The 24,411-nt window shown below is 34.2% G+C and overlaps 1 protein-coding gene across 2 annotated transcripts in view; it reads right to left on the bottom strand.

The window, feature by feature from the left end:
• Positions 1–18,287: 18,287 nt before the first annotated feature.
• The window catches only part of HIPP1 (HP1 and insulator partner protein 1), a 51,499-nt gene continuing 45,375 nt past the window's right edge, over positions 18,288–24,411 (bottom strand). For both annotated transcript variants that reach the window (XM_069845122.1, XM_069845123.1), the window contains exon 7: positions 18,288–21,655. In XM_069845122.1, coding sequence (XP_069701223.1) covers positions 21,476–21,655 — 180 coding nt within the window. In that variant the 3' untranslated portion in view covers positions 18,288–21,475. The remainder of the gene's footprint in view (positions 21,656–24,411) is intronic.

The raw sequence follows: 24,411 nt of genomic DNA, 5'->3' as shown, positions 1-24,411 counted from the left end.
AAGGATCCATATAAGTAAATACTGTATCAGTTAAAAATAATGTAAATTATGGCGCAAGGGACTTATTATATAAAGTGATACAATATTTTATTAAAATCTTAATAAAACACAAACAACTTACCATAGTGAGATGCAACTTTGTACATATGTTATTATTAACCAGATATACCAATGATAAACATTTGGGAAATCTAGCTTTAAAAACATGGAAGTTAGTAATTTCAGTATAGGCTAGTGTCCCTTTAAATTATCACTTCGCTGGAAATGCTTTCTCCATTAAATTTCTAAGATTCGAAGACAGTGTGGCAATAACTATATTCAGAAAACTTGGATATTAGAACAATGTACAGTAGCGGAAAAAAAACCGGACCGACCCTTGTAGCTGATTTCAAAGCCTTGTTCACTCCAGAGCACGATAGACTGTCGAATCCTGCCTGGGAAGGAAACTTTTTTTTTTTGTTCCTTATTCAAATTTATTCCCAATACTTTTCGACTGCAGTGATATTTTACTACTTAATTAACTTAATATTCCCAGAACGTTAATTTTACCAGCAATCGAAAAGTATTGGGAATAAATTTGAATAAGGAACAAAAAAAAAGTTTCCTTCCCAGGCAGGATTCGAACCACGAAAGCTTTAGTTACCAGCTTATCGTGCTCTGGAGTGAACAAGGCTCTGAAATGAGCTACAAGGGTTGGTCCGGTTTTTTTTGCCACTACTGTACCGGTATAATACAATGCCCTCACTCTTTTCTTCATCCACTTTGTCTCAGACATAGGCACCAACTTCGGGGGTGCTTTACATTTTGAACATCCCCAAAATAAATATATTGATTCATGCTATTTCAGAGTATCTTTTACTGTATATCATATGGGATTTGCAGCTCCTGTGAGGTCTTCCGAAGAGAACGATCGAAAGACGTCCATATGCTTTCTATGTTGCCTTCACTTATTCCAGACCAGCCTGTATGATGCTTCACACATCTGCACTGCAGTGTGTATGAAATCGCCGTACCACTTCCATAGAGCTGGCTGAAAGGGTGGTGTCCTTCTGAATCGCATTCTGAAGTGACTGAAGTACCTTTGCTTATCTTGGCTTTTCAAGGGCCAGATCTTGTATGGATCACTGTGCTTAGACTTACATTGGCTCATTGTGCGTTCTATATAAGCGATGATTGTCCAAGTCTGATAGAATGGCGTAGGTGACATTCTCGAATCTGATGCTGATGGGTGGGTCATCCTGTTTCAGCCCTGACAGGGCCAGAAGAGTACTGATAAGCCCCGGGATCTGGAGCTCTAAAGACCTTCCTATACCAGCACAGAAATCCGTACTATCCTCAAGGCTTCACTGCAGCCTATTTTTTGCTATTGCTATAGATTAAATGAGGGAAAGGTGAAATGTTGGTGGAATGACGGAAGGAAACTGGAGTACCCCGAGAAAAACCCTCTGCAACATTTTTGTCCACTACAAATTCCATCAAGACCTGGCTAAGGATCGAACCTGAGTTACTTGAATGGAAGACCAGTGTGCTAATATTTCAGCCACATACACGGCAAAATTTCTTTGCAACTGAATGTTCGATGTGGTTTCAATAAACCATGCAACACACTGTGTTTTTTCCTGTCACCTTTCAGTGTCAAAGTTGGTTATTTAATGGTCTGTGGATAAGCTTTGGGACTTCTGCTGCGTTTTCTTGGTGTTGGTGGCTGACGTTTCGATCGCTGTGTTGTGGTCATCTTCAAAGCAGTTGGATAAGGAAATAGCCTGCGAGCTCGTATATATATAGTAGTCTCGATGGGGGGGGGGGGGGAGTACTTTCGGTGATAGGTCGTAGGTTCTTCTTCTGGCATCTGATTGGTCTTTCATTGTCCAATCCGGTTGAGGTCTGTATGGAGGGGAGTATTCATATATGAGCTCGCAGACTATTTCCTTATCGAACTGCTCTGAAGATGACCACAACACAGCAGTCGAAAGTCAGCCACCAACAGCAAGACAACGCGGTAGAAGCCCCAAAGCTTATCCACAGACCATGTACACCAGCCGCGGAAGCCTACATGAACACTTGGTTATTTAATACCTGACAAAAAACTTTTTGAGATAGTAGATCATATATAAACCACAGTATGTTACTGTATGCCAATTAATGTACTGTTATTATTTAATTGTGACTTTGTGAACAACATTTATATGCATTCGGTGTATACTTTTACTTTAGGTCATTTTTTAATTTCTATTTAGAGTATTTTAAGTCAAAATTGCATTTTTTTGCAGACTTCTAGGTCAGTACAATCCGAGCCATAACTATTACCATTAATATCTTGGACTGGATTAAAGCCTGAAGTGAGACTAGAATAGACCAAGTTGCCTGATTCCATGATAGTAGCTTGTCATAATTTTTCATCAAATCAATTTAATATCTTTTCTGAACTACACACTATGCAGGGATTTCACTGTAATAAGGTTCAGCAACTTAAGCGAATTTTTATTTTATTCACTTTCAATAATTTAATAACATTAATTATTTGTATATATGTATTATTCTTGGATTTTTTTCGCCCAACAATCACAATGTTTACTTTTCAATATATTAGGGAAAATGAGGTTCAATCAAAACAAAGCTTCAATAAACTAAAATTATTTAGTAGGTTCTCTCCTGTACTCACTAATAATTGCAGTCTTTTAAATACAAATAAATTATGTGAGAAAAATATGTCATCAGCTTAACTTCAAAAGAAACAAATGCTTGCTATATTTTTTAATCATAGCAACATAGTATATTGTAGACAGTAGTATGATTCTACAAAATTGTATACCTCTAAGCACCATGTTTAAAAAGAGACTTAGGAGAAAAATACATCCGTTTAAAAAACATGAATGCTATAGTACATAAATTAAAGCTAGAATATGAGTTAATATTAGAAGCTGCATGAAAGTTCACATCTGAATTGCAGAAGCTGTATTTTGCTTTTCTTTTTACTGTAGTATCAATTAATGGTTCATCGAGTCACAATTTAAACATACACTATGCTTTTTTTATAACAATATTACCACAGAATCAACAGAATGGAAGGAGAAGCATAATAAGTAAGTATATATTATTTTAATGTACCGAAGTACATATGATATTTCCATGCAGATATTCTGCATCATCATGCGATGAAAGAGTAATGGAACGGAGAGAATTTTTCTCCGTTCCATTACTCTTTCATCGTATGATGACGCAGAATATCTGCATGGAAATATCATATGTACTTCGGTACATTAAAATAATATATATGATATGCGTAAATCACTTCGTGATTTAAGACGGAGCTTATTCCGTCGGATCCCGGCCAACTAGTCACTCATATCGAGTGCACCTCAGCACATGTGTGGACTTCGGTCCTGCGTTCATAGACATCTATGACGTAGTGCAGAGGGCGGCCACTAGAGGGAACCCAAGAGTTGGAGCTTAATCTGAGACGATTCTAACCAGCGTCGGAGTTGTATCCGGTGTGGCTTAGTGGATAAAGCATCAGCACGTAGAGCTGAAAACCCGGGTTCAAATCCCAGCGCTGGAGAGAATTTTTCTCCGTTCCATTACTCTTTCATCGTAATAAGTAAGGCTATATTGGACCAACATTCTACAATTTATGATTCGAATCATATAAGGAGTTTGAAATGTTTATTTTACATTGCGTTCATGACATGCATTGTAATTTCCTGATCAAGAACTAAAGTCTTAAAAGGTCTAAGAATCCAGGAAACATTTAGTCACAATCTTCCTGCACATTTTATATATATATATATATATATATATATATATATATATATATATATATATATATTTTTTTTTTTTCCGAAAATTGAAAGTGTACTACTCATATTTCAGGTCTTATTTAATTTTGTAATATATTTATAATGTGAGTTAGTCCAAACAGTAATTTGGAAATTAAAATGTGACAAAATACATCACACTTGGTATTTATGAAAGAAAAATTATGAATACTTTCACAAGCTGTAAACAATTGAGTTTATAAAATGGTTGCCAGCTTGTTTTATTAGACTTTATGCAAGTGTAGAAGACAGGCAACAAACAACACAATTTCTACTATCATTTTATGAAACATGTAACATCTGTGACATGTATGTGATATTTAAACTATGCCATCTATTTATTAAGATATTAATTGCAAATATTAAACAATGTCATGTAAATTTGTTGCGATATTCTCTTAGATCAGTTTTTCTAAAATGTCTTTCACCACGGAACCCCTTTTAACCGATAGTACAATTTAATCCAGTTTCTTTGTTCTGCTATTATTATTATTATTACTACTATTGTCGATATTGTTATTATTTTTATTATTGTAGTATATTTATTGAAGTGGGTATGTATAGTTAACAGTCCAATATTCGAAGTTCATGTTATGTAACAATATTGCCTTCCTCTGATACTTCCTGAAAATAGATGTACCAGTACATAATTATTAGAAAGAATCCCAATCAGAATTGAAATAGGTATAACTGCAAAATTGAAACTGTGTTAATAATTCATATACACTGTCAAAATATTACATTTTCAATTTTATAGATAGTAGATTTGCTATAATCAGTACTATGAATTAAAAAAAAAATCTTTGACACAACATTTATTATATTTTATTAGAGTCGACGGCAATTTGGAAGGCGGTTGTCTGCTAGCGTTTTGCGTCGAGAGAGACAGATAGAGAGAGCAAGGCAGCGTACAACATTGCCACATCGTACTTCACAGTACGTGCAATACAAATAGCGCACAAGAGAATTTAAATTATCAAAAGACAATAATGACCTTAGCCGTTGATTACTGTAAGCATGACACCAAACAAACCCTGTTTCCTTCACTAGCAATATTCTTTGCATGGTTCTCAATCCCACACCACATGCTTCTGCAGTCGTTTCTTGCATGTTGGCAACGCTGCTGCCGGCATCAAGATGGCCGGCAGCATTCTGCTCGTTGACGTTTTTAAAATAATTATACACCTTAAACACTATTTTTCGCGCCTGCCTGTGCAATACTTGTCTTTTTACAGTCTCTTCTCCCATTTATTTACCTTACATACACATAGTAAATGTTAGTTTTACTTATTCAATGTATTGAAACACTCGCACGTGAACAAACGAACTCGGGAAGTGCTGTAATAGACTGATTCCGATTGGTTCTACTGTACAAGCTTGTGACGTCACATACCAGAAATGCTACGGCGCATATAGAAGCTAACCGCCTTCTGAAATGCCGTCTAGTCTAGTATTTAATAATTTACAAACTTCTGGAAGCTTTTCAATTATTCCATTTGGTAGCATGAATATACAGAGTGGCCAGAAGTCATGGCTGTAAAGTTTGAAAGTACTGAAAAGCAGGGACCAAACCAAAGAGGTTGGGTGCATTTAGAATCAAATGGGAGCGTCAGAGTCTTTGATTCCAAAGCTGGAACTAATATTTTGTCGCAATTTTGCTGTGTACAGAGTTTGATTACAATAGTTACTTTTAATGCAAGATTTTAGTGGTTTAGAGGGCGTTCAGAAGCCAAATCATGACAGTTGTATGTAGAATTATATCTGAAGAATGCAGGGACACAGAAAGCTCAATTTCGTTATCAGGTGGAGAAAAGACATTGTGAAAATAAGCTTCTCAAGTAAGCAATACCCAAATGAAGTTCCACAATTTTTATAGGAAACTAATTATCAAATGTGGAATATGCGAAATTGCTGCACCACACTTTTGAATTTAACTTTCTCTTCTTTAAACTCGCAAATATACTAGATCAGTGCTACTACAGAATTGTGATAATTAAAAAAAAAAAAAAAAACTGAAATAACTGCCTTAATTACATTAATTATCATCTATACTAATAATAAATCTGTACCCAAAATTTTTCTGGTAATTTTCGATTTTCCAAAAATAATTGGTGTTAACATGTATAATTAACCATCCCGAAACCGAAAATCGCTTTTTTGAAATTTTTGTTTGTATGTCTGTCTGTCTGGATGTTTGTTACCTTTTCACGCGATAATGGCTGAACCGATTTATATGAAAATTAGAATATAAATTAAGTTCGTTGTAACTTAGATTTTAGGCTATATGGCATTCAAAATACTTTATTTAAAAGGGGGGTTATAAGGGGGCCTGAATTAAATAAATCGAAATATCTCGCTTATTATTGATTTTCATGAAAAATATTACATAATAAAAATTTCTTTAAAAATAATTTCCGATAAGTTTTATTCTATACAAAATTTTGATAGGACTGATATTTAATGAGATAAATGAGTTTTAAATTACAGTAACAACGCCATCTAAGGCACTGTACTGAAATAAAAACAAATGACATCGTCTATAAGGGGCCTTGGATAACAACAATCGAAAGCTATTAAACATAGCCTACAGAGAATGTTTCTGTGTTTGTATGAAGTAATATCGGAAGCTAATTAATTGTTTAATTATTCTTTCACCATTGGAAAGTGTAGTTTCTCTAGATGGACATAATTCTACAATGTTATTACAGTAACTTCTGAAACATATAGCAAGTAATATAAATTATACACATTAAAACTAAATGACATGTCAAACTTCATTAAACTATGGTTGCATGTAATAACAATTAAGAAACATGTTAAAGGAATTGTCATTGCACCAAATGATTGCTCTCTGGACCAAAATAACCGCATTTTAAATATTTAAATACAATTTAAATTAAGTAACATATTAAACGATTTATCCTTCTATCAAACCGAATGTTCCCTGGATCAAATATCCTATTTTAATTATGTAATTACTTTATATTTATTTCTAACAGGTGCAGCGGAGAGCACGGGTACGGCTAGTAGGAAAATATTTTTACTGTTATTACTGTGTGTAACATCTGAGTCAAATTCACTTCCTAACACATCTTCTCTGTTGACACAAAGCTCAAACATTTATGAAGAGTTACATTTTAAAAGAACGTATGTATTTGTAACTAAGTTTGGATTGGATTATAATATGAATCCACTGAGTCATACAGTGTGATTATCAGGTACAAGAATGAGTTAATCACAATAAGCATACGATCTGTTTCACAATGACGAAGATAATATACATTTGGTAACTTTGTCAAGAATCAATGGAAAAGATTATTTAGACTAGCAATTTTATAAGAGATGGATTGCACACGGTAATTATTAGTGTAGTTAAAGGTCGATTTTCACTACAGGACTCTCAGAAACCCGATGAACCATTTTCTGGAAAAATTACATGAAATGGCAATCTTCAATTGAATCGGTGAGTGGAAAAGGGGTAAAATTCCAAAATCATGCTTTCGAGATAATAAAAGAAAACTGTTTTGTGACTTTATTTTTAATTTAATCAGAAAACTTATAATTGGTCACATTTACTACTAGTTACAAGTAACTCAGCCTTTATATTTGTTTGTTAATATATAAATTGGTTTTTTAGATTTGATTGTTTAAAGTTTGGGAATGTTACTCTTTTTCCAGTCAAATGGAATATTGGTTAAAATGAACAGAAATATTTTGATCAATTAGTAAGTTTTCTTTACAGCGTAACTGTCGAAAAATGCGTACAAATACCTTTTTTTCAAATGTGGAAAAAGAGATAATCATAAAAACTGTGTTACAATGTTGTTTTTTTGGTCTCGACAATACATCTTTGTAGGTTAGAAACTCTTCTCCCCTACTCCTACATATTTTCTCCATTTCTTTTGTATGTGTATTCTTGCTCACCCTTCCTTTCTTTCTTCTTGGCTCGTTATCTTCCCCTTCTAACATTGTTGTTTTTTACTCAAAGACACTAACTTCAAAAACTATTTTCCAAATCTTGCAGACAGAATACCGATGATCATACAGTCCACACCTGTGGAGTAACGGATAGTGCGTCTGGCCGGAAAACCAGGTGGCCCGGGTTCGATTCCCGGTTGGGACGAGTTACCTGGTTGAGGTTCTTTCCAGGGTTTTCACTCAACCAATATGAGCAAATGCTGGGTAACTTTCGGTGCTGGACCCAGGACTCATTTCACCGGCATTATCACCTTCATCTCATTCGGACGCTAAATAACCTTGATGTTGATATTGACATTAGGATGATAAGAATATTACTCTTCTTCTGCTTAATAGTTAGGACTATGATATATGAACAATTTTGCTATCTCAGTTTGTTTTCGCATTTTTTGGAATGTTACCCCTTTTCCACTCACCGATTCAATTAAGGTGGCAAATCATCCTCTATTGACCCCTCCAATCACCATCTTTAACAGATGGTGATTTTTCACTGCTTCTGTTACAGCTCATACACTACATATTTTACTACATACTACGTTATTTAATGTACATAATTACAAGACAATAACCAATTCAGTAAAAAAGTGTAGCATTACAAATCTATTGAAGGAAAATACTGTTAAGCGTAGTTAACCTTTTAAATTTATTGATGATTTGTTTCAATAAAATTTTTCTCTGAGCAAGTCTGAGTTACTAACTCAGTAATGTTTATCGAAGCAATCATTGATTGGAAACGACAGATAATAGTTACTAAATATTTGTACTCAGAGAAATAATGCAAAAAAGTTATCAACTTTCAAAGCGTTATTCACATTCACGTATATTTTGTTGAAAGACAGTGCTACAAGGAAATAAGGACAAGCAATTATGACGAAGAATGTAATGTAATGAATCTTTTTATGTCACATTTCATATTTTTCAACATGTCAAGTCCTTGACATCAAAATAATCCATTCAAGTGCATTCATTTAATTATGGTACATATTCCTAGATGCACAAATGCTTTCACACCATTCAAAGTGATAAATAATAACATGTTACAAAGTCATTCAGAGTTGTACAATAATAACAAAGATACAAAACAAGGTTCTAAATCCTTCTTGCCCTGTCACTGACCTATAACAATTTTCGGATGTTGACAAAAAATACCAACAACTGCTACATCACCTCTTTCACAAAATATGAATTATTGCCTTCTTTTTACATAATGTATCAACATTACATTGTGAGAAACAGATTCTATACAACGTGACTGTATTGGTTAAATCAAAATTAACAAAATGGTAACTCTTTAAGAATTAAGTTTATAACATTGTTGCCAATTGAAGATTAACCACTTGTAGTATTTGATATGATACACGAGCAACAAAGCACATAAAACTGCAGTGCCAAGTTGTATTTATGACGAAAAAATGGTTTGATATTGTGTCATTGTCTTTTAACAGTTATTAAACCACAAACTTAAGCAAATAAATTTATCGTATTTCTAAATTTCTGCTGATAAAATATCATAAAAAATTTGAGAAAATAAATTAAGAAAAGAATACAGAAAAGTTGCACACCAGCACATATTATAATTCGCCTTTGCACATCACATTTCAAAAACCTTCACCAGACACAGAATAATACAGAAAAAGTTGATATTATGTTACACATAACAGATTATCTTAAATTCATGTTTACAGTTATAACAAATGAGTAAAGAAGAAAACTTATATATTTCAAACATCGCAAGTGTGAAAGTTTAATGTTCTGATGGTAATGTGATGAGTACCAACTTGTCATCTGCAGAAATGTGATCTTATGACACAGAATTATTTTAGAATAAAGCTGAAGATACTAAAGGAACACAAAGAATGGAATGCAACATCATTGTAACAACTATATTAAAATGTATGTGCCAACATCTGTCTCCAATTAGCTAAATTTTTTCATCCTTGCATGCAAGCATATTTTGTTTAAAATAAAATTTTATAGATTTACTTTGAAATCAGCTTAATAAAAGCAGTATCTTTCGTACATTTTGGCATGAATATTACTGAACATACAATGTCATAAACATTTCAAAGCCTGCGATTGCGTGTTACGAAGTAGTGGATGTTTACATTATCACAGAGCCAACTGAGAACTTGAAGAAAGAATGGAATAGCATAAATTATATGTATATTAATAGTCATGATAACTATTTACATTAAAATGTCTGGAAATTTACTACTTATATTCCATCCCTTTTCATAAACTGTGAAAATAAATGTGAGCAATAAGAAAAGTTTTTATAGAACAAAAACACACAACAGACGATTATATTATGTTATTAATTTAAATTCTCGCGTGTAATTGAAATTTAACAAAATATTCCGTTCTGTTTCAACATAGAGAAGAAATTCATTTCACAGATGACGTATCATGTGGCAGAATCTGTTATTCCCAACAGAAACGTTTAGTGCATGCAACTACACGGTGTATTCTCCAATTGCTTGTTGCATTTTTGTGACATTTAACTGCATTTTAAACTGCTTTGAATCTCCTCTTCTGTTCCATCTTCAGAAAATATAGATACAGATAAGTATACTATATTATCCTTTTATCGGATCCACAGAAAGAGCAGCCTATTGATTATGCTAAGACAGTAACATTCTCAGGTAGGGTTGCCATATTTAAAAAGTGAAAATCCTGAAAATATTGCTTTCAATCTTTAAAATGTGCGAAATGAAAAATAGGGAAAAATGTACTAACTTCCTTGCATTAGATGGTGTAAAAACATAATCTAAAATTTTAAAACAATCATACTATTTGAATAATTTCAAGGAAAAATTGTTCCGGGGCCAGGTATCGATCCCGGGACCCTTCGCTTAGCACGCAAACGCTCTTCCGACTGAGCTACCCCAGGAACTATACACGACACCGTCACAATTTTACCTTTGTATCCACACGACTCAAATGAGCTGACAAGATGCCAGAATTCAACTATGAGTGCACACAAATACTTGTGTGACTTAAATTGTGGCTTTCTGTTAACGTACCTCCAGTAACGAATGTATTATACAAATCTGGCTTTCAGGTAGTAGCTCCCTGTAAAGCAGGTTTGAATAATTTCAAGGAAAAATTGTTCCGGGGATGGGTATCGATCCCGGGACCCTTCGCTTAGCGCGCGAACGCTCTTCCGACTGAGCTACCCCAGGAACTCTACAAGACACCATCATAATTTTTCCTTTGTATTCACACGACTCAAATGAGCTGACAAGACGTCAGAACTCAAACCTGCTTTACAGGGAGCTACTTCCTGAAAGCCAAATTTGTATAATACATTCGTTACTGGAGGTACGTTAACAGAAAGCCACAATTTAAGTCACACAGTATTTGTGTGCACTATAGTTGAGTTCTGGCGTCTTGTCAGCTCATTTGAGTCGTGTGGATACAAAGGAAAAAGTGTGATGGTGTCGTGTATAGTTCCTGGGGTAGCTCAGTCGGAAGAGCATTTGCGTGCTAAGCGAAAGGTCCCTGGATCGATACCCGGCTCCAGAACAATTTTTCCTTGAAATTATTCAAACCTGCTTTACAGGGAGCTACTACCTGAAAGCCAGATTTGTATAATCTTATTATTTAACAAAAAAAAAAAAAAAAAAAAGGCTTGATATATATGCTATACATTCTAAGACCAGTGGTTACATATGCTAGCGAAGCTTGGGTTTTAACAATAAATAACGAAAATATGCTAGCAGTTTGGGAAAGAAAAGTTCTGAGAAAGATATATGGTCCCCATTTTGAAAATGGTGAGTTTAGAAGTAGAACAAATAAAGAACTAATGGAACTGTATGGAGAACCGAGTATAGTTTCCTTTATTAAGAAAGGCAGACTTAGATGGTTGGGACATCTTGAACGTATGCCAGAAGGCCAATTACTTAAACGGGCATTATATGGACACCCAGGAGGATTAAGGAAGAGAGGAAGATCAAGGCTGAGGTGGCTTCAGGATGTGGAGGATGATCTGCGGAGAGTTGGATGCAAGAGATGGAGACAACGGGCTCAAGATAGTGATGAATGGTTTCTACTGATTAAGGAAGCCCAGGCCCTTCATGGGCTGTAGTGCTAATAATGAATATATGCTATACTGTTATAAGTAAATAGAAATATTATTGAACTGTTTCTGTTCAATTTTCATTAGCCTGGTCTGTGTGTGGGAGTATTTCCTTGAATCACTGATTAGAAGTACAGTAATTTTTTAATGAAAATCATGATAAATTTAAAAAAATGGGTCTTAACCTGTAACTACAGTGGTAATGGTCAGCTTGACACCAAAGGGAATTTTTCTCTTTCTACTTCTTTGCATTTAATAGAAGGTGTCCCTGCTTTTCGGTACCTTCAAACTTTATAGCCATTGTTATAACGTTACAATCGTCAGTTCTGTTCCAGCAGTTCATACTAATTTTTCATATGAGTGGTCGTCCTTACAACCACCAGTGTTAATGTTACTTAATTGTGCCGAATATACTCAGGGTGTCTAGTCATTCTGCAGATAATATACAGTTGGTTACAGGGGCGATTTCTCAGGGCATACTATGCTTGCTGCGCAAGCCCAATATTTTCGTAAAATGTGTATTTCTCAAAATGGGATTACGTACATTAAAATTTATTTTGATTTTTGGAATATTGTATAGGCGTAATACCGCAGGTTGCATACCGCAAGTATCACAACGCTTGCTCGTTTCTCGGAGCTACAGGAAAGACATAGAAATAGCGAGAATATGATGCGCGCGCAAGTGCCTTCCTCCTTGGTCCGTCCTAGGCGCACATGCTTCTGTTATATGTTGTTTGAAGCTCTGATCCGAGAGCTACACCGACGACTATTTAACATTATACAGAGCAGTATTGACAGTGGGAATGTGCTGTGATTTGCGAGTGCAATGTAACTGTATGAGCGGAATGCATGGATTATTAATTCTTAAACATTAATTTGAAGTATTGCAATGAGTTCGGAATTGTGTGTTATTGAAACATTATTAAATCCATTTCCCCGAAGGACTATTCAAGAGAAGACAGACATTATAGAGAATATGTGCGCTCGTTCAGTGCAGCTAAATACAACAATATGCATTGGTTGGCAGGGTCGAAAAAACTAAATAAACTGTTTTGTTGGCCATGTTTGTTACATCATAACGAACTTCTACATCTGATAAGCGAATATGATCCATGACTCATAATGATTTCATAATTATAAAATAAATTATTTATGTGGGTCTGATTATTTTTATTAATTATGAATTATTATATCCTCCCAATTTCCCTATGAATAAAAGAGCAAGCCTAACTTTCGTGACTAGCATTCGCTCCTGGTTGGTTATTGTTTTAAAGCTAATCACAATGATAAAAATGAATAATAGAATGAACTTAAGTGCAGACGATCTCAATCTCGATCAATTTGTTACGAGAGTATTTGGTGATGTTGTTAGTGAGGATTCAGATGGAGAAGTGGACTATGAAATTGAAGTCAACATTCCTGTGATAGTGAGCAAGAAATAGATGTTGATGATGAAGTTAGTAATGTTTCCATGAGTTCTTCAGGAAAATATTTTGTTGCAAAAAATAAATTCAGATGGTCAAGCAATCTCCTGCAGTGCAAGTTCGTACTCCAGTTCACAACATTTTCAAAATAAAACTACCTGGTCTGATTGGAGAAGCGAAGACTCTTGGGAAAAAATGCTACATCTTCAGAGTTTCGGAACTGCATTTTTTAGTGAATTAATGTTCCCAAGGAATTGCTTTGGAAAACAAATGAAAAAATTGTTGGTGTTCAACAGAGATATTCTAAGGACAAACAGTATCTAGTGAAGGAAATATACACAATAGAAATGAAAGCTACTTTATATCTTCTGTACTTGAGAGGAGCATTTGAATCTGGGCATGAAGATTTACAAAGCTTATTGTCTACTGAGGAACCAGTAGGAACATCTTCAGAGCCACTATGAATCTTTTGTCTTGTTTAAGATTTGAAGACCATACCACAAGTGAAGAAGGACGAACAAGTGACCCACTGGCTCCCATTTCTTATCTTTTCAATGAAATGGTGAAAAACTAACAAAAATTTCGCTATTGGTAGTTGCTGTTGCATTGATGAAATGCTGATTGAATTTCGAGGACACTGCAGATACAAAGGTTACTTTCTAAAAAAACCTGCTAGGTACGGGCTTAAAGTGATGAAATTGGCAGATGCCTGTAATGGTTACTTGTACAATGTCTATATCTATGATGGAAAAGGAAGTGATGACGTAAGTTTGAATGAGAATGAAAAAAAAAACTCAGACTCATTTCACAGTTGCCAAGTCCAATAGAAATATCACTGTGGATACCTGGTTCACTTCAATTGAACACACAAATGTAATTAAGAAATTAGTGTTTCAAATACTACGTGAATTTTACATAAATATTAATTACCTGATTAACTAACGGACTTACTCATGTTAATTATGTAAGATTTGTGCAGCTTACAGCTGTTTCAGTGCTTCACACACCATCCTCAGAGCCTACTAGATCTCGGCGTCATCTCGAACTTCTCTGCCTGTTATGTGGGTGCGTTTGATTGTTGAAAGGTGTTGAAGAGTGGAGTCAAATAGTGTGTGTGTACTGAAATTGATTTGTGTGTTGAGAATTTGATCGGGGTGTGTTTTAAAGTGTTTGTATATTTCGTATTGTTCTAGTATGTTGAGTTTTTGGTTTTTGGGTTGTATGTGTAGGATTTCCATGTCTGCATTTATGCTATTGTATGTATGGTTAGCATTGGTTATGTGATCGGCGTATGTAGATGTATTGTGTCTTCTGGTTATTGCTTTAATGTGTTCTTTGTAGCGTGTTTGGAATGATCTGTCTGTCTGTCCTACACATACAACCCAAAAACCAAAAACTCAACACACTAGAACAATACGAAATATACAAACACACCCCGATCAAATTCTCAACACACAGATCAATTTCAGTACACAACACTATTTGACTCCACTCTTCAACACCTTTCAACAATCAAACACACCCACATAACAGGCAGAGAAGTTCGAGATGACGCCGAGATCTAGTAGGCTCTGAGGATGGTGCGTGAAGCACTGAAACAGCTGTAAGCCGCACAAATCTTACATAATTAACACGAGTAAGTCCGTTAGTTAATCAAGTAATTATATTAAAGTGTTAAAAGTAGTGTACGCAAGATTCAAAATGGATAAATATTAAATTCCAAGATATTTTTTTCAAATTTTTAGTGAATTTTGATATCATTTCTCATATTCCTTCTAAAATGTAAGATTTTTAGTCAAATTACGTATAAATACCGTTCTTAAAGGTTTAATTAACCATTTCAATTGTTGTACAATTATTTCACTTATTATTGTTGTGAAAAGTATTAAATTCAAAGTGGACTTCCTGACCTCCACCACATGACAAAAACTCACCACAGTAGTTACGGGTTAAATATCACTCATGCTCCAATGATATCAATGTTCAGTTTATTCCTTTCATTGGTCCATCACTCGGTCTATTTTATGTTCACCATTCGGCACCTGAACTTCATAAATCGCTACTGCCTTCAAAGACTGCAAAAACATTTTGAGGGTGCAATGGAAACACATGGGCGTTGTTGTGCACAGGGAAAGTTAAAAAATTATCAATGAAAATTATATTTACCAATATAAAAATTTATCTGTAGCGTATAATACGAAATACATTTGCACCTCATCATTTTTTATTTTACCAATATTTTTAATCATTTTCCATTGTTACCTATCCGGTATAATTGGTAATCTAATAACTTACAAGGCTTGCTAACAATTTTCTTCTGGTCATTGTTGTGGACAGCGGTTCTAAACACGAGATGAAGATGAGATAGGAAAAGGAGAAATAATCCATAGTTTACGAACCAGGGGACTTGGAATGCTGCGAGGTGAAATGTTGTCTTGTGATTAGATAACTTGGCGGCCATCTTAGATTTTATTTGTTGATGATAACGGACGATGGTGTGCTTGGAAACACAAGTGGACTCGTGAACAGATCACAGAATATCAAATAAATAGTTCTCTATGATGGTTCCGCGGGCTATAAACTAAGTCAAGTTGTTGAAATTCTCCGAGTTTTTGGCTACTAACTTCAGGGATAAAGATGGCTGTGGAGTTCGTAGCCGAAAGTTTGGAGAATTTCAACAACTTGACTCAGTTGATAGTCTGCGAAACCATCAGAGGACAATAATGTTTTCATACATACATGTTGTTTGGCGTGTAATATTTTCATACATATGGTTTAGCTACCATGTAACATGAAGCGCTGTGATCGCCTTTTGTTTCTGCATTGTAACATGCGCTGTTCACTTATTTATTTGACGTTCTTTGGTTCAAAAATTACACGGAATTTAGAGGAAGGCAATATTGTTACACAACATAAACTTCGAATATCAAACTCTGAAGCAAAAGGCAGATGGGAACAAAGAGTAATACTGGCAACAATAACCATACCTAGGCTTGAGCAAAGGCTTAGTCAATAATATATCAATGAAACAGATGTTTCATTCAATATCAGTCTAGCTGGACTGTGAACTTAAATACAATGTTGTATATATATATATATATACACACAGCGCTTTTTTTCAGCCGGAACGGTCCGGAACGTGTTCCGGTAAACTTTTTGCTGTTACAAATTCCAACGAGATAGGCCTATATTTTATAAGCGAAATTGAAAATTAAAATTGCTGCCACTGCCAAGTCCATTATCATTATTATCGTTAGTGCTGCCATCTTCCGTTATTGATCCTGAAACTATAGCTCGAAATCACAAAATTTCCGTTATGCTTAAAATTGATGAGCTCCATTTGGAACTTATTGTAATATAAGGTATGCAGGCCTAATATTTTTAAGCCTACGCTTTTGTTGTATAATGTGATCGACTGACAGAGTTCCAGTAAACTTTTTTCCAGAAAAAAAGCACTCTGTATATATGTATATTTTATATATATATATATATATATATATATATATATATATATATATATATATATATATACATACATACACATACATACATACATATATATATGTCAAGTTCTTTATTTTTAATCCCTTTGAATTGCCATACCCATAAATTGATGAGAATAAAATCATGTGAAAAGAAAGGATTTTTTTTTTCCTTTTTTTTTTCTCGTTTGCTGGAAACTGGGATTTTTATACATCCCGAGAATTATTTTAGAGATGCAGATCTTGATTCTGATATGGTCCCGGAAAATCCAGAATGTATGACAACCCTATTCTCAGTACTATCTTCCTATATTGAACCCAATTGAATAGGCTAATCTTACTTAGAAAATGATGACTGGAAGTAAGTTTCAAAAAGTTGATTGCAATTCCTTTCACAATACAGTTAAATGTCCTAAAACTACACAACAAACTAAATAATGATGTAATTAAATACTGCATTTCACCGACTGCATCTAATCGGAACAGAGAAGTTTTCGATATCTGAAAATCAACTCATTTACTGATTTGCTATTGAACATTCGATTTACCTCAACTTTCTGCAGCAAACTAGATAAACTGTACACGATACTTAACCACAAATTCGAAGGAAACAACATAAATCTAATACATTTCAACTTTTACAAGTAAAATTACACAATTTTGTATAGTATAAAAATTATCTGATAGGTCAAACATATTATATTAACTGTGATCTGTGTTAATGTAAGTACAATGCACTAGCGCTGCTGTGAAATGTGTAGTTGACCCCAATTTAGCACCACTGTTTTCCCATTGTGGATATCATAAAAAAAAAAAAACTTTATATTTTAATGTTGTTGTTCAGTCAACTGTCCGAAGACAAGTCTGAACCTCGTAAACATAAAAACTGTGTGGATTTTCCTTATTAAAACACATCACACAACACAATAATACATTAATTTTAGGTTCGAATATTCACTGAAAATTAAAGTTCATGCGAACTTCCGAATGTGGCAACAATGATGGCCCGAACATAATTAAATAAACATAAAAGCTGTGTGGATTTTCTTTATTAAAACACATCACACAACACAAATAACACACTAATTTTAGGTTCGAATATTTACTGAAATGAAAGTTCGTATGAACTACCTAATGTGGTAACACTGACGGCCCGAACATAATGAAATAAAAATAAAAACTGTGTGGATTTTCTTTATTAAAACACATCACATAACACAAATAATACACTAATTTTATGTTCGAATATTAATTGAAAATGAAAGTTCGCGCAAACTTCCTAATGTGACAAAACTGATGATCCAAACTGTGGCAATGTGGCAGATTCAAACTTTTATTTTTGCCCGGCCAAAAGTGCCGTTGTTTTGGTATTGCCGGTTACGAGGGATTTTACTGTATTATGTTATTTTTGAATCTCGAAATTTAAAAAAAAAAAATAATAATTAGAATATGTGTACAGACTAAATTCAAAGGAGAAGAATACTCTTTTATTTTATGTATGAGTACTTAATAATGCAGACTTCTGTTGCTGCCAATTGTGACATGCTGTGATCAAAAGGAAAGAAAATTAAAACAAGTTCAAGTAACGCAAATCTCATGCCAATATCACTTTGTTATGTTAGACTTTAACTTAACCACGAAAAACAATTGACTGCCTACATCTTGAGGCCCAAAAAAAAATTTAAAATATCATTACCTTCTCATTAAACTTGAAAAACTTAACGTTAGCTTTTTTTTTATACACAGTGAGTTCTTCTTTCACTTTTTAATGTCGTTTCACACTTATTTGAAATCTATTCTGCCAAAAGCTATAATAAATACATAGTTACAAACATCATGTCAGCATTCCAGGTGTCAGGTGGGACATATATTGATGGATTTTGTATTATAATAAAAGACCCTATTCAAATTATCAATGATATTACGGTAGAGTGAAGCTAAATTGGAGACAACTTGTGCTACAGAAGAAGCATAAACACAATAGAAAGTTCTTTCTCATGACAAATCTATGTCTATGAAAATCTATGAATGTGTCTTTACTTCTTACATTATTCGATATACTTTTAATGTTTGAGACAGCAGGAATTTAAGAAATAATAAAGATTAGTTACTTATAAGAATAATAATTTTAAATATAAAAAAAACACCAGAAAATTCTGATCCATTTATGACTGTATCAGAAAAAACACTAGAAGAAGAAGAAGAAGAAGAAGAGGAAGAAGAAGAAGAAGAAGAAGAAGAGGAAGAAGAAGAAGAAGAAGAAGAAAATGCTTCACATAATGCTAGCTTACAGCTGGTACATAATACAATGATTAAAAATGACACCTTTTAACAAGTAACAAACCACTTAAAAAATTACAGTTCAGTTCTGATACAAATTATTATTGAAAGGCATAATTACATAAAAGTACATACCTTGTTGTAATGCTTTGAAATGCAATTCTTGTGTCAAAGCTTTTGTGAAGTAGAGATAAGGACACTCTGGAGAGTGTTATGTTGTATATTATTCTATGTTACAAACATATTACTCTTCTGAGAGCAGAATCAACCTTATCAACTTCTTTATTTGAATTGAGAGGTTATGTGGTTTTTTTATACACGTTTTAACTAAAAGCAGAGTTGGACACTAAGCAACATGGAAGCAATTGAAATTAATAAATAATAATACTATCATAATATGCACATAGCACTCAACAAAACTGTCTCTTGTAGGAAGCACACTATCTAGAAAACTTGTACTTAGATTTCAAGTCTTTACTACATCTAATTAATACTAACATATTTTATGATGAAAAAAAAACACAAGAGTTGTATGCATGATTCTTAATTATCAATCACATAAGGACAGTGAATTTAGATTCACGTACATAATGAAATTATGCCTCTGTAGTTATTATTTTCTCTGCAAGTTTTTGACCAACGAACTGCAATTTTGAAAGTTTATGATGTTCACAACAGCACTCAATCACAGCATATTTCTGGCAGCATGTTAAGCAATTTTTCCTACTAAAATTTACTGGTATTCTACTGTAACTAAATTTTCAAAATTCAGAAAAAAAAAAAAGTAAAAAGCAAAATTTAGAATCTTTTTTCACAGCAATAATTATGTCAGTAAAAATGAATTAAATGAAGTTCAGAGGAGTTCTGCTGTAACGGTTCCACAAACATGCTCCTACATGAGTGTCATTATGCAATAGGAATTATCAAATATTGCTGCAACTCATTACAAAAATGTGAGTTTACCATTTTCCCAGCATGTAAAAACAAAAAAGTAAACTTGCATGTTAATTTCTTACACTTAAAGTAAAATACAAATTTGAACACTGATTAAAAAACACTTCCGTATTGTGTGTCAAAATAAACTTTGGTCTGTCACAATATAAATGATGTATACATTATTTTCGCTAATCACACGGCTATGATGATAGTAATGATGATGCTGGTGATGATGATGATAACGACGATGATAGTGACAGAAATATGGTCTTTCCATGAATACAATAAAATTTGGAAACTATATGAAAATAATTTTTGACAACGATTAAAAATTTGAAAGTGTATTTATTAATCTAATACACAATTATGTGTGTGACTGATGTACAACAGAAAACAGTGAATACAAATACTGATGTTATGAAAGTATGTTTACATTTGGCAATATAGATGACGTGCTATTGTATTATACATATTGAAATTTTGGTATACTACATTTTATCCCTTAATAAATACTTAAGAAATATTTATATGATCACCATGATTTCTAAATTATGAAAATGGATGGTTCCAGTTATATTGCCCATCACACTCAGTTGACGATTAAAATCAACTACGGCACCTTTCACTGCTAAGTTACAAGAATGAGAATGTCACAATTGGTCAATTGTTAACAATTCTATTGTTTCTCTTAAAACTAATTTCTTTATTATGAAAATAGCTCTTCCACTGCTTCTTCAATGAAACGATCATGAACCAGCACTGATATATGATGTATGACACAAAATAAAATTGTGTCAATAAGCTGGTATATGAAACATAACCATTTGTTTCCAAATTTCTATTTATAACAACGTGGTAAATGGAAAGCATCCATTTTAGTATGTTACCACTCAAGATTCAATGCACTGTCAGTCGATTTATTCACTAGCACAATACAATCTTAATGATTACACAGTGTGTATGTAACTTGAATAGATGATACTGATGAACTGAGATGACAGATGGCAGAATAAAACCAACAAAAGCACCTCTATTTGAATTTCTCCGTAGGTCACTATTTCAAGCAGAGAGATCAAGAGAGTTCCCATGATCATCTAATTATCACTTTCTGCACGATTAGCCATCACACTCAGATTCAACACCGATGAACGTCCATTTTCTAATTTAAATGTTGGCGAGTACCAAGGAACAAAGTATTCAGGTAAACATTTTTGAGCACTTGATATCCCTCATAACTGTGAAAGGTAATAGATGTTTCTTATACTGGTTGGACTGTACGGTAATTCAGAAAAAAAATGAAAGGTATCTAAATAGTTAGATTCATACATTTATTGCAGTAGATATAACTTGCTGAAAAAGTTTGTACAGATGAAAGACTCAAAATTAACTTGCTGGTAAAATGCGTCCCTTTTCATGAGGTAAAACAATTTAATCCATTACACCGCATATATACCTCAAACGTATTGATCGTTAATTTGGAGGTCAAGGGTCCAATCTCTGACGCTGCAATCCAACATCTTCATCATCAAGAAAACGTCGAAAATTTGCCTGACATTCTGCACTGATCCAGTGTTGCACTAGCAGGGGCACTTCTGAATCTAATGCTGCTTCCAGTTTTGCTCGTAAACTGTGTCGCAGAAGTGCTTTGGTTGCCTCCATTGACTGTAACACAAAACAACAAGCATAAAACTTTACAGAGAATAATGAATAAAGACATTATGCCCTCCTGAGAGGGGACGTGAAAGGTTTACAGGGGAAAGTGCTCACAGACAATTAAAAAAACAGTGACCTGATGAAAAGAGAAATTATACAGTCAACTCTGGATATAGTGAACTCTGTTATAGTGAACCTAAATCGTTGGTCCTGACCCGCATACATTAAAATAGTACATTATGCAATGAGCCTATAATGATAGTAATTAAGAATCGAGTATGGATATTTATGAAATGACCGCAAGCGAGTTTCATAATTTTCATACGAGCTTCTTAATTACCATTATAGGCGAGTTTCATACGACTTTTTATGCTCGACCATATTTCTAACTTGTAATTACTGGTATTCAGATTTATACATTTTGTTTGTAACTGACAAGATCGGAAGTGACCTTGTTCTAGGTCGTGAATTGTGAGATGTGCGCAGACGCGAAAGTATTGATTTTTTCCGAGGAACAATAATGTCATTGACCTTGACGTAGTCCCGTTAAACTTGATAATATTATAATATTATAACCTTGATTATTGAATTCGACATTGAAAAACGAGATGACAAATTGAATTTATTTGAATATTATTTACAATTAACGCTAATTATTATAGCAACAGAACATAACCTTCTGCGACAGTATTGGATTTCCAGCCTCCATGACTTTTCGCTAATTCTCTTTCGATTGCATATCCGAGAATAATCGATACTTGCGGTTTTATAACGGTACAAAGCTGACTTGTTATTGGCTGAACACATGTAAGCTGAGTTATCATTGGCTGAAGACCTATACTTTAATGAGTAGGTGTACTTTAATAACATGCATTAAAGGACTGCTACCAGATGTATAATTAGTACATTTCGGCATGGTCGAGCATAAAGTATATTAATATTTCCATTTATAGTGAACCCTCGCTTCAGTTATAGTGAGCCTTGTATCCTGACAAATTCTTATTTGAAGTCAGACCTTCTTATACAAAATTGAAAGAATGTGTTGAGAACAACATTCTAAGTTTCTTACTCCTTTAGTCAAAGGACAAAGGTAGGATTGGTGATTCCTAGACAATGAGTTGTACTGTAAATCCAGGCAACGTGTGAAGACCTTGCCTCACTCCACCGTTGAAGGGTTGACATTCTGTTCTCAAGCACTCTACTCTACTCTTATTTCTAATCCTCCACCATTAAAGGGTTGCCTTTTGTTCTCAGAAACATTTCCATTATGATGGATAGCATCGAAACAATGGAAAATGAAATTGCCTTCTTTTATTAAAAGGGGACGGACATTATGTCCAGAACATAAATGAAGGTAAGAGTTCGATGGCTTTCAAACTCCATCAACCCTCTCCCAGTTTCCATTAAGTGATCCGGGAAATTCGAAGGCTGAGTATGCAGTCACACCATAAGAACATTTGTAATCGCTACCTGACCGTCTGTTTCTAGTGTTCCAACAGTGAATGTACTGTATAAAAATGTCGAAGCATAAGGTGTTTTCTTTGGAATGTAAGGCAAATATTATAAGTGGCAATGAACGTGGTCTTCTGCAAGCGGACATGGCTCGCATCAACTGTGAGTAACAGTATACAGTGTAATCCATTCCACAAAAATGAAATATTTTATTTTCTTGTTCACAGTTTCATTCATTTCTGTCATTGAAGATTAGGGGAGAGACACTTCAGATATAGTGAACGAAATATGCAAGTCCTCAGAGGTTCACTATATGCTGGGTAACTTTCGGTGTTGGACCCCAGACTCATTTCACCGGCATTATCACCTTTTATCTCATTTAGATGCTAAATAACCTCAGCTGTTGATAAAGCATCGTAAAATAACCTACTTAAAAAAAAGGTTCACTATATCCAGAGTTGACTGTAATTATTAAAACTTGCGAGTGAATTTTTTTTGCATAGTTGGCAATTTTCAACTCGCCATTACTAAAAAAAAAAAAAAAACAAACACACACCACAGTAATTTGAACATAAAGAGCGACCATCCACACCTGTGAAGTAGCAGCAAGTCTGGCCGCGAAACCAGGTGGTCTGGGTTCGACTCCCAGTTGGGGCAAGTTACTTGGTTGAGGTTTTTTCTGGGGGTTTCTCTCAACCCAATATAAGCAAATCCTGAGTAACTTTCTGTGCTGGAACCCAGACTCATTTCACCAGCATTATCACCATCTCATTCAGACGCTAAATAACCTAAGATGTTCATAAAGCGTCGTAAAATAACATACTAACAAAAAAATAAAGAGTGACCTCAGGTGTGACTTAACTAACTTGACACCAAACATTAAGAAGCTCCTTAAGAAAAACAATGTCAACTATCCCATTAATGTTCTGTGTTCTTGTGTTTCAGTACATAATTAGAAGCAAAAAATGACTGCAGTGAAGAGAGTTGATCCTGTGCATTTGAATTCAAGTTGTGGTTTCAAAAATTTTCCGATAACTTAATGTTGTTTGTTGTTTAGTCAACTGTCCAAAGACAGATCTGAACCTGGTTGAGGTTTTTTCTGGGGTTTTCCCTCAACCCAATATGAGCAAATTCTGGGTAACTTTCGGTGCTGGACCCCAGACTCATTTCACCGGTATTATCACCTTCATCTCATTCAGACGCTAAATAACCTAAGATGTTGATAAAGCATCGTAAAATAGCCCATTTAAAAAAAAACACCAAGAAGGCACCACTTATAAGGCAACTAGGCCAGAAGATAATAGGGTAGGGTG

Source organism: Periplaneta americana, chromosome 14, assembly GCF_040183065.1.
Source record: "Periplaneta americana isolate PAMFEO1 chromosome 14, P.americana_PAMFEO1_priV1, whole genome shotgun sequence".
Lineage (NCBI taxonomy): Eukaryota > Metazoa > Arthropoda > Insecta > Blattodea > Blattidae > Periplaneta > Periplaneta americana.
The sequence above is the reverse complement of the archived record's forward strand: the minus strand, read 5'-3'. Positions and strand labels throughout refer to the sequence as shown.